The 16,270-nt window shown below is 39.5% G+C and overlaps 1 protein-coding gene across 1 annotated transcript in view; it reads left to right on the forward strand.

Moving 5' to 3' along the window:
- tmem132e (transmembrane protein 132E) overlaps positions 1-16,270 on the forward strand; it is a 98,234-nt gene that overhangs the window by 67,503 nt on the left and 14,461 nt on the right. Inside the window, exons 5-6 of the mRNA XM_087806840.1 lie at positions 991-1,134; positions 10,724-10,929. Coding sequence (XP_087662966.1) covers positions 991-1,134; positions 10,724-10,929 — 350 coding nt within the window. The remainder of the gene's footprint in view (positions 1-990; positions 1,135-10,723; positions 10,930-16,270) is intronic.

Consider the following 16,270-nt stretch of genomic DNA (forward strand, 5'->3'; position numbering starts at 1 on the left):
TTTATTTTGAACTATATATATATAAAAAATATATATATTAATAATAAAATGAAGCATCTTAGATCAGATGGTAGATTGTTTGGCTTTTGGCCTGAGAGGATGTTGGTTCAATCCCAGCTCCGGATGAGACGTGAGTGTTGATGGTGGAGCTGGTGCGCTGCGTCGCTGCCTACTCCCATCAGTGCGTGAGATGTGGGTTAATGCGTAACTCAGTGTGAAGTGCTTTGGGTTCTGAAAAAAGCATCTGAAATATAAAAATAAGAGCCATTTACCATAATATCATCCAATAAAAATGATTTTGCTTAGTTTTATTTATTAGAATTTGAGCCATTATGAAATTTAATTTCCCAACCCCAGAGGTCACATGATTGTTGGTGTTTGTCTGCTTGTTTATTGGCAAAATAGTGTTGATTGCACAATTAAATCATAGCGGTGATCTGACATTTCTAAATTAAATAAAGGTAAAATACTTTGTTGCGCTTCCTGGTAGTGTCTAAATAATTGCTAATTGCAAATACAGTTCAAATGCTAACAAAAGTGTGTTAGTGTAGAGTTTTTAATTAACAATCTTAGTATTTCTCAACCTAATATAAAAGACCTAACAGCAAAACTTTTCTTTACTGAATAAATAAGTGTGGCTTTTTATTTATTCCTTAATTCATTTCCTACCACTTATTCCATTAATTGGAGCCTGTCCCAGCTACCTCGGGCGAGAGGCGTTCCCTTTTTCTTGATTTTATTTAGTGTATTGACCCTTGTGTTATCTCAGGGTCAAGGTGACCCGAAGGCCCAAAACGAATGTTTTTGATATCCCTTGTGTTGTCTCGGGGTAACAAACACCTTCGGTATAATGCAAGATAATGCAAGATAATGCAAGGATTAATATGATTTTTAGCGATGAAAATATTGACTATTAAGAGTCGACTTCTATAAAACCTTCTCCAGTCCTCACTGTGGTTTGTTGACGGTGAACTGTTTGCTCCCCCGCAGGACACGGAGATCATCAACACGGCCATCCTGACCGGACGCACCGTGGCCATCCCCGTCAAAATGGTGTCCATCGAGTTGAACGGGGCAGTGACGGACGTCTCCGCCTTCGTGCAGTGCAAGTCGTCCAACGAGGACATCGTGAAGGTGAGAGACACATCGACGTTTGAGGTCAAAACATGAAGTTAAGAGTCACTATTGACGGACATTTAACATTGAGTTCAACCGACCATCATGAGACAAGATCCAACTTTATTTGTATCACAAGACATTCAACTGACAAAAAGAGGTTATACACACAATGTTTTTTTTATTTACTTTATATTATTGTTATCATTAACTCAATAATAATTAAGTTTGGGGTTTAAAAGGGAAATAAAAAATATGAAGTATATGAAGTAAAAATCTGAAAGAATAATATATTTAAATGAAAATCAATTAAATTAAATTGAGAATGGGGATTTTAGTCAGTGTATATTGATGAATAGAAATCATTTAAATTGTATTTAACTTTGCAAAAATACAGACGTATGATCATAAATTATGTATTTTCTCTTTCTTTTTATGTCCCTTTTTATCCTAATTGTCCCATATTTTCATTTAATTATTGATATATTCACTTATTTATATTATGAAGCCTTATTTGTACTCCTCATGTAATATTCATTGAATTAATTTCCGTGTGTAAAACAGAGTGTTCTTCAAGATGCGATGCTTTTTAAAAAAAAATACAGTCCTGTCGTCCCACAACAACGTTAATAAGCTGTAATAAGCTTTCGCGGAAAAGCTCCAGCTCTGACTGGAAGCATCTGCCGAGATGTAAAACCTGGATGTTCGCTCTCCTCGTGGCTCACGCCGTCACCTCCAGTCAAGTCAGCGGCTGAAGAAAAGCTGGATGACACTTGAACGATCATTACATGAGGACCGTGGATCGTGTCTCGAGGCGTCTCCGACTCCCACGCAGAGTACGTCCTCGGATGACGTCAAGTCTTCCGGGAAGTTGGCGTCCTCCGTCTCGGCCCGTAAAGCGTCAAGGATCCGGTCGGAAGTGGAAGCGTCTGCGGATGAAGAGTTATGAGCGAGAGAAACTCGAGAGACCACTTTACTTTAAGTCTGGCGACTCAAGATTGGTGTGGACGGTGATTCACGCCTCGTGTCCCTGATGGCGTGATGTTGTAGCAGAGTTTGACTGTGGAATCAGGAATGATCCTGATCAGTGGTCCCCCCAAGTACCGGGATCTGGTACCGGTCCACAAGGCATTTGATACCGGGCCATAGAAAGAGAGAAAATAAATGATTTAATTTCTATCATATTGATTGTTATTGTCTTAAAGATGTTTTATTTTGAGAAAGAAAATGGATTATCATACCATAGGAATATATTAGCCTGTGATTCTCAAAATGTCAATTTTCGGTCAAGGTTACTTGATTGAAAATGATTGAGACACAAACTCTTGATCTTGTTCGGGGCTCTTGCTGACTCAGCGTTAAAGTGAGATGTATTTTTACGCACTAAAAGGTTTTTGAAGGTTGTGTCTTTTTTCTTTTTCTTTTATCTGAAAGTCGGTCCGTGAAAATGAAGCCAACATAAACCAGTCCTTGGTGCAAAAAAAGGTTGGGGTACCACTGAGGTAGACCACCCCCTAACATAGACCAGATTCACCTTCACACGAGTCTAGAGTTACTCAGATGTTAAGTGACGCCCGAAGGATGGGTGAGATGAAAGCGATTCTTAGAAAGGGAAGTTCTACGATGACACGGAGCACTCAACAAAGGGAGCTGCAAAATGAGTTCACTGAGAGGGAGTGGGATGAATAATAATAATATGGCTTTTATTATGTGTAAAAAAAAGTCAAAAACTGATTCCATTTTATTTTCAGTTAAGGAAGCTATTCAAGTCCTACCAGAGCAGCTAAAAATACACCTCAACATTGAATTTTCAAAAGTATGTCAAATATTTTATCATCTAAGTTTGATTATTCATGAGTTCTTACAGTCTTTCAGGTTAAAAAAAAACAACAGTCTACCCAACTGTCTGGATCATAAACACTTTATTTTATTGTTACATTCTTAACAATTTTCTTTAAAGAATTTCTATGTATTATTTAAAATTCAAATGTTATCAAAAATATACGAATCTCATTTTATTTTATTATATTTTACACATCTTACTTTATCTTATTGTATTTTACATTTATTTTACAGTGTAGCCAAAACATACAAGTAATTCCTGTATGGTTTTTGCAAAACTGTTTATTAAAGTTTCCAGCTTCTAATAAGTTAAAGTTAAAAAACGCACATTAATGTGAGAGAAAAATATATCAGTTGTTTAATTGAAAAAGAGAGAAAAACACAGACATAGCATATTATCAACGATACACAACAAATAGTAAGTAAGTAAGTAATAGTTATAAGTAAAGCACGTTTCTAGACCAGGGTCACAAAGCGCTTGAACAATCACGAACAGTACACATTTTAAATATATACTTTATACAAAATATCAGCATAAATATGTGTTAAAAACATACTTGTTTAACACTCAATAGCAGTAGCTTGACTTGATGAGCGACCGATCACAATTGTTGGCACCAAACAGCGGCGACGACCTACAAAACTGAACCGAAAACAAAATACTTTTGTACTTAATATTATATAAAGTCATAAATGAGTCATTATGATATTAAACAAGCGGCAGGTGGGTCGATAAGCTGATAAGAAAATCACGTTAATGTCACCGGGAAAACTCTTTTCCTGACATCTGTAGCGGCTGAAGTTCTGATGGCTAAATAAAAGCCTCCAGCTGTTTCCAGCTCGGATCATTCCGGCAGGTGCAGAGGAGTTCCTCCTGCGTCCACTGATCAGAGGAAGGAGGGAAGAAGAAAAAAAAATGTTAAAAGCTTCTGAACGCAGTCACTTATCCAGCAGCAAGTGTTCATTTTCACACTCGTCATTAATCCAAACAACAACGGGGCTAATGGGGTCCGGCTCATTTAGCTAACGGAGCTAAATTAACTTCTGGTGGCGTCGTCGCGCATTCATCACTAGCAGAAAAGCTTCTTAGCGGAAAAAAAGCCAGACGCGGACACGCTAATGCCAGCCATATGTCAGCGTTCCATGTTTCTCCCTAAATGGAATCACCATTTAGCTTTCGCGCCGCAGCGATTAATCACGCCTGGAATCCACTTGGAGAACCAAGTGTTTGATTAAGGTTTTTTTTTGTCTTGTAACACTTGAGTGACGGATGACTTGCTGTCATTCAACAGAGATGCTTATGTCATCGTCATTCGTCCGTGAACATTATGACGACCTACCCTTGAGTTAGCATTGATGCTACGCTGGTTTTCAAAGCTACCTTTAGAGAATCATCCGTTTTATGAGGGATTATTTTTAGTTTTAAATTAATCACGTTCCTGATTATAATCGTTTTTAATTTAATGCGTTAACGATTAAGTTCTTCCGACATTTTATACGCTCTCTCATGTCGACTAAGGGTTGGGATTATTTTCAGAGTCATTTGTTGAGTTATAGGCAAAAATGTTCATTGTAATGTAGCGACTGGAGCTAAGTTCTTCGTCTGAAATGACGCTTAAAAACATCCAAATATCTCCGTACTGCTCGTCTGTAAACGTCCATCTTGTATTGAAGCCTCGACGACAAGAATTCTTCTGAAATAATTCAATAACTCTGTGTTTGTTTTTAGTAAAAAGCTCTGAGTCTTTCAGCTTCTACTGAAGTATTTCCTCAGTCAAACAAATTGTGACAAAAATATCAATATAAAGTTGTTGTTTTTTTCGGAACAATTCTCCTCATCGAGTTTTCAATCTAAGAGAGGCTTTAAAGATGTAACAACTGAGGTATTTGCATTATTTTAAGTGTGTATTTTTGGACAAAGACCACACAATTAAAATGGTAAATCATACATTTTTGCCTGTAACTTTAAACAGATTGCTCTGAAAATGATCCCAACCCTAAGTCGACATGAGTAGAAAATGGCTGAACTAACCCAAACACTATTACTAGGAATACAATGTGTTTGTTTTTTTTATTCTGTAGCAAAATAATGACATTTTTGGTTATATTTATTACAATTATTCTTGCTGGTCTAAATGTTTTTTTTCCTGGTAATTGGTCCCGGAATAAACAACCCCTGGAAGTTTATTGTAACCTACTTTGGATTAATTGGTTTGAGACAAAGTCATGTATCGGAAAATGTCCCAATGACACCGAGTCAGATAATACATGAGGGAAAACAATCATAATATATGGATAATAATACTTTGATAGACAGGATGGGCTGAAATGAAAAGGTGAATCTTCTACGGTATCTTTAACGATCAGCAAAGCATCATCTGCTGTAACATTGACTGCTTAAACCAGCAGAGCAGTCGACATTTCCTGGCAGTCATTTAAAAGTCAGTAAATAAATAATTCATGTTGAGTCGCAAACCCGTTCAGCAAGTTTGTGACTCACCAATTCAGTTAGTTTGGGATTTTTACTCTCCTATTCATTGAATTGACGATTCAGTTCGGGTTATATTTTGATAGTAGCTATTCAGCTGTCAAAAGACTTGTTGGTTTTAAGATGAATTTCCTTCACAGTTTGAATCGATTGAATCAGTTGGAGTTTAGTGATAAGTGATTTTTTGTTTTTGTTTCATTCATCTTAAGATTCAAAGTTTTTTTTTTTATGTGTTTGCTGCTCTATTATAGTATATTTGTTCGTTTGTTCGATATGATGAATCATTTTGAATTAAACTGTTTGTGTGTTGTTGATTCGCACAGCTTCGGATTTACGATCCTTCAAGTGTGCGATTCCAACACTATAATTTTACAAATGGTAATAGTTGGAGTCCAGTGAATAAAAACACTTAAGTCTGATTTATTTCTTGAGGAAGAATGGAGGCTGTTGTTCGCTACCTGTCATTTGGTGTGTAACCATAGCAACCGTTGCTGCAGTCCACCCGACTACTTTCTTAAGCCTTTAAGTCTGTGTCCTTCTGAATAAAAAATAAAACCACAAAGACACACATGCATGTATATATGATGCTGTCAGCGCAGCCGTCCGCCCGGCTAACACCAGCCTGCAAGAACTAACCAGAGAAAATAGATGTTAGTTTTCTCCAGAAGCTCACAGCAAGAAGCTCGGGCAGATTGTTTATTCAGTCGTCCAATTGAAAACACTTAGTGTTTTTTAAAAAAACAAAAAAACAATGTAGTACACTGTAATGCTCATATTAAAAAAGACGTTTTTTGATTTTTTTTGTTCTGGTAAATAGCAAGCAATGTGTAATCTTGGCATTAGACTTATTTTTAGATACTTTCGACTGTAAGACAAGTGAACAATACATGTTTAATTTTGCAAAAACTGTGTGAACCCATTCAATTAGAGTTAAACTAAAGATTTGTGGATAAAAAACTGTAAAAACTGTGTGTAACTGTACAACTACTGCCACCTACTGTCCAATTAACCTAATTGCAATAATTTATATTTCAAATGCTGAATAAAAAGTATTAAATTCTAAATGATGTTGTATTCTAATTACATTTAATAAATAATCCTAATATTTAAAGTGAAACTAATGTGAAATATTTACATTAGAAAACATGCTTAAGCCCCGCCCACTTAAAACACTTTGTTTTGCTGGAGATGAAATCTTGTTTACCATAACCACACCCACTTGGCTGTGATAAGTCAAGTATTGAGATTTGTCAACGCGTCTCATGAATCCCTGAAGTCTCCACCTCCACGGGACTCATTGTATAAACAAATCGGGTGTGATTACATCCAGCTGGAGAAGTAGTGAAGCCATTATTAAGTCATAATGGACTCTGCTCTTGTAACCTCTAGTTTATCGAGATTTCAGAGGAGAGGAGGAGAACTTTATAAAGTAATATATTCAAAACATGGTCATGATGAGGGACTTACTGCATCTTGGACAGGAAGACTTTAACATTCGAAACATGTGAACAAACTAAATGCTAGATGACTAACTAATAGTTAGTGATGAGTTAGTAATTATTTGGACGGGCTACCGTTAGATAATGTAGATGACTTAGGACCCGTGGAGTCAAGAGAGCTGGTGGAGGTTTTGTCCGCGGGGACATGGCGTGCTCGGCTCTGGAAGCCCACCGAGGTGCCTGGGTGCTGAAGGACAGGAGCTGCCTCCTTCACGGGGGAAATATTGTGAAAGTTAATTCCGTTAATGTGCGGGAATAAAAGCCACGGGAGCCGCTGGTGCCTTCACCTTTATTAACCCGGCCGCCTCTTGGCTAATGTGGCCGGTACATGACTAAATGCGGGCAGCACTTGTCTTGATGATATGTCTTCCGCCCCGGCAATCTGCTGGCAACGCCGCGGTTGCCACGGCGCATTAGCGGCCTTGTGATGGCGGGCGGGCGGCGCAGCGTGTGAAAGCCCACCTCGGCGAGCCCCCACAGGGCCACTGATACCCACAGTCGCTAACAGCTTTTGACTTGCAATTAGCTGGCCAAGTTTATCAGCGGTAATAGCCCGGAGGAGCCGAAGGAGCTCGGCGTTTGTCAGAGGGGAAGTACAAATGTGCAAGTACCCAGCTGTGATTAATGAAAGCGGTCGCCATCATTGTTATTTCTTCTTTCTGCCGCAGCACCTGATAGTGGCTTTGGACGGAACAATCACACACACACACACACACTTGGGGTCAGACCAGCGAAATTGCTTTAACCGAACCAGAGGGAACGACTGTCATCTGAAGAAGTCCGGGGCCTCCTTCCGACTCTCTCTGGGAATTTTATTGCCCAAACCCTCCTCCGAGTTATGATGAATCCACAGCCTGAGAAGCTCGGCCTCCATTTGTGAGAGAAGATGGTCTGATTACGTTCCGGCTAAACCGGCGGATAAATCTCCCCCAAAGCAAGTAGATCCGTTGCCGTTAATAATTCAGTCTCACTGTAAAGAAAGTATTGTGATCCCGGTAAAGGAATGGGAGAAATGGTGAAGAGAAACTTATCCAGAGCTCATCCCTATGAGGCTCAAATATAAAAAGACCATCTCATGGGAATAATATATCTACGAAAGATGGCGCAACCGCCTAACAGAAAGATTTATTGGTTGTTGGTTCGCTCCTTTTAGTGTGGAATTTGTATGTTCTCCCCACCTGTTTGGTGGGTTTACTCCGGGCACTCCGGTTTCTTCCCAGTCCAAAAACATACAGAGGTTGATTGAGAACTTGAGGAAATTGTCCGTAGGTATGAGTGTGTGTGTCAATGGTTGTCATTTCAAAACCCTTATAAGAGAATAAGCGGTAGAAAAAAAGATAAAGGTACAAATGACTCGATCACTCTCGTATTATATTAGCTATATTACTTATACCTAAAAAATTCTTATATTGTACTATTGCACTTAATATTGGATATAATTTGTTTTGCTGTCCATCCTGGCCAGGTCTCTCTTGTGAAAGAGATTTTAATCTCAATGAGACTAACCTGTATAAATAAAGGATAATTCAATAAAAATAAAATTGCTCAATACTAGAGAAAGTACAATTGGACAAACACAAGAATGTACATTTCATGAGCGTTAGGATTTCACCGAAGAAATGGAAACACTTTAAAAGTGGAAAACTTCAGGCGAAAAAAGTGCAAAGGAAACCCAGGTATGGTCAGCAAGGAGCGGATGTGTTATGTTGACAACTGGATGTCATCTCGTTCTAGTAACTCAGCTGTAATCAGAGTCTTTGGAGGATCCGGAGAGAAGTGTTTTCCTTAAGAACCATAATTCCAGGCCTCATTCAGGGCACATGAAATCCCTGAAGACACCCTGGAATGTAATGCTATGTAGTGGGGCTCTAATGGAGTGTCTGTGTAGCGTCACCTGTGGTGTAAGTACTGTTTCCCCGAGTAGTCCAGCAGCAACCAAAAACTCTTAGAGACTTCAAGTGATCCTTGAGAACCAGCCACTTCCTCTCCAGGATTACTTCGCTTCAGGATTCTGCTGCCTCAGAGCCCGTTACTGGGCTCGATAATACCCCAGATTGATATCAAGAGTGTGATGCTGTCAAGTGGGAATTACTCTGGGATTCAGTGTGTAGCTCAGTCAACCATCTGCCCTGATGCAGGAAGTGGTTCAACCAGACACTGCTAGAGATGCCCTTTTTGAGATGGATGGTCATGAACGCCGGGAGGGCCACACATCCAAACCTTTTGGGGAAAGGGAGCATACGCAGTTATCAGAACAATTTACAATCTCTGGATGGTGTTCAACCTTTGAGGGTAAAAATGTAAGAGTCTGATGATGTCAAAGGTCATGGATTATATTGATGCCTAGGCAAATGTTCTGTGGTCCCTTTCTTGCCTTTTTTAGATAAATGCATAATATACATAGAGATGGATGGATGAACAATAAAATAAATACATTTACCGTATTTTCCGCACTATTAGGCGCACCGGATTTTAAGGGCACCTTCAATGAATGGCTTAATTTAGAACTGTTTTCATAAATAGCGCACACCGGATTATAAGGCGCATAGAATAAAGGATACAGTCGAACGTTTGGTTGCGTTATGCATCCACTAGATAAAGCTGAGCTAAAGGGAATGTCAACAAAACAGTCAGACTTTATTAAGGGTTCTGAGAACTGCGTTCAATGGTAACGATGTTCAAATGATGTTTAAAAAGGCTTCAAGCAGCAGCGCGTGAGACTGGTGTTTTGAGCAGACAAATTTTGCGCGAGCAGCAGAGAATTTAAGCGTGTGTATGACAGCTAGAGCACACATGTATGACATGTTGAATGCACGTGTATGACTGGTTGAGCGTGCAGCAGAGTGATTTTGAGTGTACAACAACCAAGACACACTCGCTTAAACCAGTGTCAGTAATATCACTCCATACACGTCTGCAATGATGTGTCGTGGGTCGTAAATCCCACCTCATGATGATGCAATGACGAGTCATAAAAGTGTTTGTAAACAAGTCACCCACCAGGTAATGTTCATATATAAGGCGCTCCGGATAAGAAGGCGTCGTTTTTTGAGAAAACAAAAGGCTGCGCCTTATAGTGCGGAAAATATGGTAAATGAAATTTAGCCAGTTAATATTAAGTTATTTTATTTGTTTGTCAATCAACCACTAAAATGCAATCATATGTTTTTCTTCCCGTTATCAACATTTCCTGCAAATTCTTTATTATTCAACTAACAGACCGACGACCAGATGTTGCCTCTAATCATGCTTGGAATATTCACATAAAGGTGAACCGTGACGTGTTCTGACAGTGATGAGTGGGGTTGACAGGTCGGACTGGGTGATTCAGTATTCTGTGACTCGCTCTGAGCCGGACAGATTGTTCGGGGTCAAAGTTCTGTAATCCATCATCGTGTGGCTCCTGCGTATCCAAGAATTGTATTGTTTCAAATCATCAGAGTGTATTCTGAAAGACTTTTTGTTGGATTAGGTCTGATTGAAAGTCACTGAAGTGTTATGGGATGTTGTTTCTTCGAAAGGACGTTTCATTTGCTGACCCGTCCACGCTAGCCTCACAGATGCCCAGTTCCCGCCCGTCGCGGGGTTTGCTATTATTGTCAAAAATGCTTTATGATCTTTGCACTTTCACGCCTCGTTAAATGAGATCTCATTTCTGCGAGTATACGGGTTCATCCTTGAGTTGCCGCGCCGTCGATCACCGGGCGTCACTCACAGCATCCGCCGGTTCCATTTCCATATAGATGGTCTCTGACTTGTGACCCTGATCTTCCCGCAGGTTTCCATGAATTGCGACTACGTGTTCGTCAACGGGAAGGAGACGCGGGGCTCCATGAACGCCAGAGTCATCTTCAGCTACGAGCACCTGAGTGCCCCGCTGGAACTCACCGTCTGGGTGCCCAAACTCCCCCTGCAGGTGGAGCTGTCCGACAACAACCTGAGCTTCATCAGAGGCTGGAGGGTTCCAATCCTGCCCGACAGAAGGTGAGTCTTGTTTTCATCGAAGTGTAGGTTTAGGGAATCACATTTCTTAGAAGGCAACTTATGTCAAAACCATGTGACCATGTTTAAAAGTTATTACTTATATATATATAAGTTCTCCCACGTTTGAAACCTCGGCAATCGAGAGGTTACGAGAAGAGCGGTGCCCGTTATGACATAAAAATGGCTTCACTCGTCCTCCAGCCATCTGTAATCATGCCCAATTTGTTTATACAACAAGTCCCAAAAGGAGGTGTATATTTCGATGCTTGACCAATCACAGCAGAGTGGGTGTGGTTATCATATTCAGAAAAAGACAGCGGGCAGGCCTTAAACACATTTTCTAATGTCTTTATTAAAAGAGAGTTTTGTACAAACTGACAAATACCGAGTTGTGGGGATTTTGTGTTCCGATGAACCGACCCCTCCCCAGCCTCGTATGTGGTGGTGGAATGAAGGACAGACACATGGATGAGTTTAAGAAAAATGCTCGTTTTGTGAATTATGCAAAAGTCAGAGACAAACTTACGTGAACACGGGCGCTAGCAAGCAGAGAGATCTATCGCAGACGTCTTCGAATGCCAGAACGCAAAGATCTCACAAAATGGTGGATATTTTATAGTAAGAATATTCAGGTTAACGCCTCTAGTAAATTGTACATGTAGGATTGGTCAGTCACTGTAAACACTTGATTCTAAGATGGCCGCCTCACATGGTCGTAGTGGAAACTTACCAAAGGTTGTTGTCTTCTCGAGAGGATCTGTTCCCAGCGACTTGCTGGACTGTTGTGTCTTTCAGTGTGAGTTCTCAAACAGGTGTCCAGAGACTTGCTGGGAATCTGGGATTGTTTAATCTTTCTGTGTGTGTGCAAGGCTTTGTGACCTCGGCCTGTGGATGTGAACCTGAGTAGTTTGAGTTTAGTTTAAGTGAATGCAATGCAAGACAATGATTATTTAATATGAATTAAATATGTAAGATTATTAGTTAATCAAGTGACTATTTGAAATGTGTGTTAAATCTAGATGATTGATTACAGTAAAGTTGTCATTTCCTTACACTGGTGAGAACAATAGTCGTCAGAGATCATTTTGAAATTAGAAATTTGGGTAATCTATCACTGTGGTTGTTTCAGGTAATATATAAGATTTATTGTTCAGTTGTCGTTTTTTAATTAAACAGTGATTTGTTTTATATCATGCTACAAACTTTTTATTCGTCACATATCGGCCCCGTAAATAGACCTCGTATTTTGTTTTTTCCTAGAAATGTCGTTTGATTCTAGAAGACACTTATAAGAAAAAGAAGACTTCCAGCAGCAGAGGATGAGAGCCAGTGGTCATAATGATTAAATCATTGAGTCAGCAGGTGTTCAGAGGCTGCAGACAAACACCGAAAAAGTCATTTTTGTGTATTAAATAACTGAAGGTTTTAATGGCGATGAGAGATGGAGTCAGATGCTGCACCTGCAGGTAACAAACCCACAACCCTCCACTCGAGTACTTAATGGCGGCATTAACACCGACACGCACGACTGCCGCCGCCGGAGCAACTCGCCGCTCGCAGAATCCATTACTGCGTCGCCCGGAATACAAATGGCGTGTTTAAGGACTGTAGGATTTTTTTTTAAATGACCAGGAGAGCCGGGAAAACATCTTGTTCCTCCCCGACGGGGCCACCACGCAGGATGGACGGCGTATTAGTGTGACATCCTAAATCTCCGCTTTAACATCCTTCCTTCATCCCGCGCTCACTGCTTATTAAAACACACTCCCGAAGATAAGGGATCTCACGCTCTTGGTGAGTCACTTCACAAGCGTGTTTGCTTGGGCCCCGGGGTCTGTTGGCTCCGCTGTGATATCCGTCTTACACAGGATTTTTTTCCTCATGATTTCCGGGGCGTCCTCAAGCAAAACAGTCTTTAAAGTTTGTTTATGCAACTGTAGATTTCTGTCACTCGGCTGGATTTGGATGTTGCGTCCCCTCCTCCTCCATCAAAAGACCCTTGAGGTCTATTTTGAGTTTCCGTTCAGAAGAACGTGTTCCAGCTCAGGTGCGGCGTCGACGCCTTTCTTGTCGCTTTCTGAGGGTTTTTCCGTCTTCATCTGGAGCTTTCATGAACCGTCTGTCTGGAAACTCAGACGTCAGGATGAAAAACCCCGACGTCCATTACTATAAAGTGAAGATACGGGGATTATGGATGTCAATAACAATAAGGTTGAAGGAAAGAAATGGGAAAAAGTTAGAGACAGTTTGGTAAATATAAGAAAATGTCCCACAACCGAAAACTAGTCCATCCCTGAAAGTATTTTGTTAGGTCTTCCTCTATGTTAGGGGTCCACAACTTTATTTAATGTCGACATTATTTCCACGGACAGACCTACAGAAGGAAACAAGAAAAATAAAAAGTCAAAGGTAAAGTGCATAATAAAATATATATTATATATCATAATTATTATACAATAAACTATCGCCTTTTTTTCAGTCAGTTACGATATTGAATTTTCTTTTTTCTTCAAAACCTCTCACATGGTTTTTATTTTATTAAAGTTTATATAATATAAAATAATTGGGTTTTTTTTTCATCTTTATTTTCAAAAAAATATTATTTTTGGGGGGGACTTGTAATGACTGAGGACGAGAGGATACAGTTGACTCCAGCAGATTTTAAAGCTGATATTTGGAAATATTTTGGTTCCAAAACAAATAAAAGTAGTTACGTCAAGAGTCGTGTGGTCTTTAAATTCTGCAACACCAGAGTCAAGTACTCGACAATACTACAAATATATCCTTATTACTACAGTATAATAATATATCGTATTGTTGACCCTGTATTGTGATACGTATCGCCAGATTCTAGGCTATACACACTCAAAATGATAATAAGGGTCTCGATATGACGTGATTAAAAAAAATATGCTTATAAAATGTATAAAACACCTTTAAGACAATAATCAATAGAACAGAAATTAAACTACATTTTCTTGTTGTGTGTGGCCCGGTAACAAACTTTAGACGTTAGACTTTCTTTTATTGTCATTGCACAGAAAACACAGCAGTGAAACTAGCAACGAAATTTCACGCCACGCGGATCAGTACCGGTCCTTAGTGTGACCAAGTTTCAACTTCAAAATAAACAAGAATATAATGTCAAGTGGCTCAGCTAAAAAATACTAACGTGAAAAAAAGGATTCGTTCTTTTTCTGACCGACAACATATCTTGAGTCTTAGTTTCAAGTCGTCAAGTCGTCCTTCATTTCCTCACCATCCTTTCGACCTCCAACTCTCTCTCTCTCTCTCCGTCCTGCAACACTCTCTCCGTCCCGGAGCTGTTCCGAAGTGACACGTAGGAGAACCTTCCATGGGTCGAGCGTTGTCGGCCTGCAGTTGTTCCCGGAATTGCTCACTGGCTGCATTATCCCGCGACATGCAGGGCGAGAGGAGAAACGAAGTCAGAGACGGTGTAATCAGGCGGGCGCTCCGTGTTGCGCTCGCGCTGCATCCTGTACGCTCGCCAGCTCGACTTTAATCGGAAGAGACAATCGTCTTCTGGAGGGAGAAGGAGGGAATATTAACCTTACTCCAGGTGCAAAGTCGCCAAACTTCCAGTGACCTGGTTTTCCACAGTTTGCGAGGCTCCTTGGGAGATAAATGGAGACGACTGGAAGATGAATGACGCAGGAGTCTGGTGACACGAATACTTCCAGTGAACACGTGTCTCTGAACAGTCATTGTTCTTATGAGCTCAAACCTCGGGGAATTAAAGTGCAAGAAAGTCTAGATCACCTGCAACAACGGATAAAACTGGTTTTCTAGCAGGAGAACGTCAACAATGAGTCTGGATTGTTATAGTCAAACATGAACGCAGACATCAGGGAATATAATGGAGGACGAGAAAGCGGCGGTAAGGAAAAACAAAAAAGAAAAGCTTCTGAATAAACCTTCTGAAAATTAAAGCAGACACTGATTCAGCTTCATGTTTGACTGTTATCTGCAGTTAGACTCTCTTCAATAAATAAGGATTGTGTACCGACTGCACTCAGGATTTCCACCCTTCATGTGATTGACACGTCTGATGTAGACGCTGGCGAGGAACTGGTTGATCTGAAGAGCTGTCTCCACACTGAAGTGGACCGAACGACTAGAATAATGTAGTAATGAATAAAACATTTGTTTGTGTGTGTGTGTGTGTGTGTGTGTGTGTGTGTGTGTGTGTGTGTGTGTGTGTGTGTGTGTGTGTGTGTGTGTGTGTGTGTGTGTGTGTGTGTGTGTGTGTGTGTGTGTGTGTGTGTGTGTGTGTGTGTGCTGGGAGACCAAACACCCTCCACAATCCTGAAAGATGTAGTCAAGACTGTACTTTGTATTTGATGTACACGTTTTATTCTCATGTTCTCCTTAACATCAGATTACAGTATATTTGTAGGTTTTATTCTCGTATGCACCATATTTATATATATATATATATATACAAATGTAGAGGTTTAGACTTAGACAATAAAACATTAAGAAATCAACTATACACTGTAATCAAATTTGTTTTTGAAATTTAATCACATTAATTTCAAATATTTCAAATGTAGTCAAATAATCTCCAAATATAATGAAACCACTTTTCAAATGTAATCAAAATGTAATCAAAATGTTTGAAATATGAACAAAATCATTAAGGAAATAAGGAAACGATTTTCAAATCGAATTATTATTACATTTACTATTATATATTGTAATCCTATTATTCTTTTAATGTAATAGAATTAATTCCAAATATAATGAAACCTTTTTACAAATGAATCCAAACAATTTTCAAACATAAACCATTCTTACATATAATCAAACCCCTTCCAAATATAATAAAACAATTTTGAAACACAACCGTAAAATTTGTAGAAGAAAATAGGTTTAGAAAATGCGTCACACGGAGGTCACTTTATAATGTCTAATATATTTATTATGTCTAATTTAGTGTAAACTATAAATGTAATGTTAAATATAAAACCAATATTGTGCAATTACTATGTACGCAGAGAGATTCATAAACATTTAAATTCAACTTCTGAACAATTAATCATTGTATCTTGGCTCGATTCATAATGCCTGTGTGAAGTTTTTTTAAGTATTTGTTAGTTTTTTCTTTTGCGTTTAGAATCTCGTTCAGAAACGACTGACCGCAGGAAACACGCGTCAAATCCTCCCCGCGGTTCATGAAGTCCAGTCGAGGTGCAGAAGCCTCGACCTTCTTCCCGGAGGCGGAAGTTGTTCCCGGTGTGAATCAACACAAATCAAAAGATGACTAAGTCGACGAGTAGCTCGTCCTTGTGATCTTTAATTCCAGGGTTGTTATTATTTA

The sequence above is a fragment of the Callionymus lyra genome, chromosome 14, assembly GCF_982586985.1.
Source record: "Callionymus lyra chromosome 14, fCalLyr1.hap1.1, whole genome shotgun sequence".
Taxonomy (NCBI): Eukaryota; Metazoa; Chordata; class Actinopteri; order Syngnathiformes; family Callionymidae; genus Callionymus; species Callionymus lyra.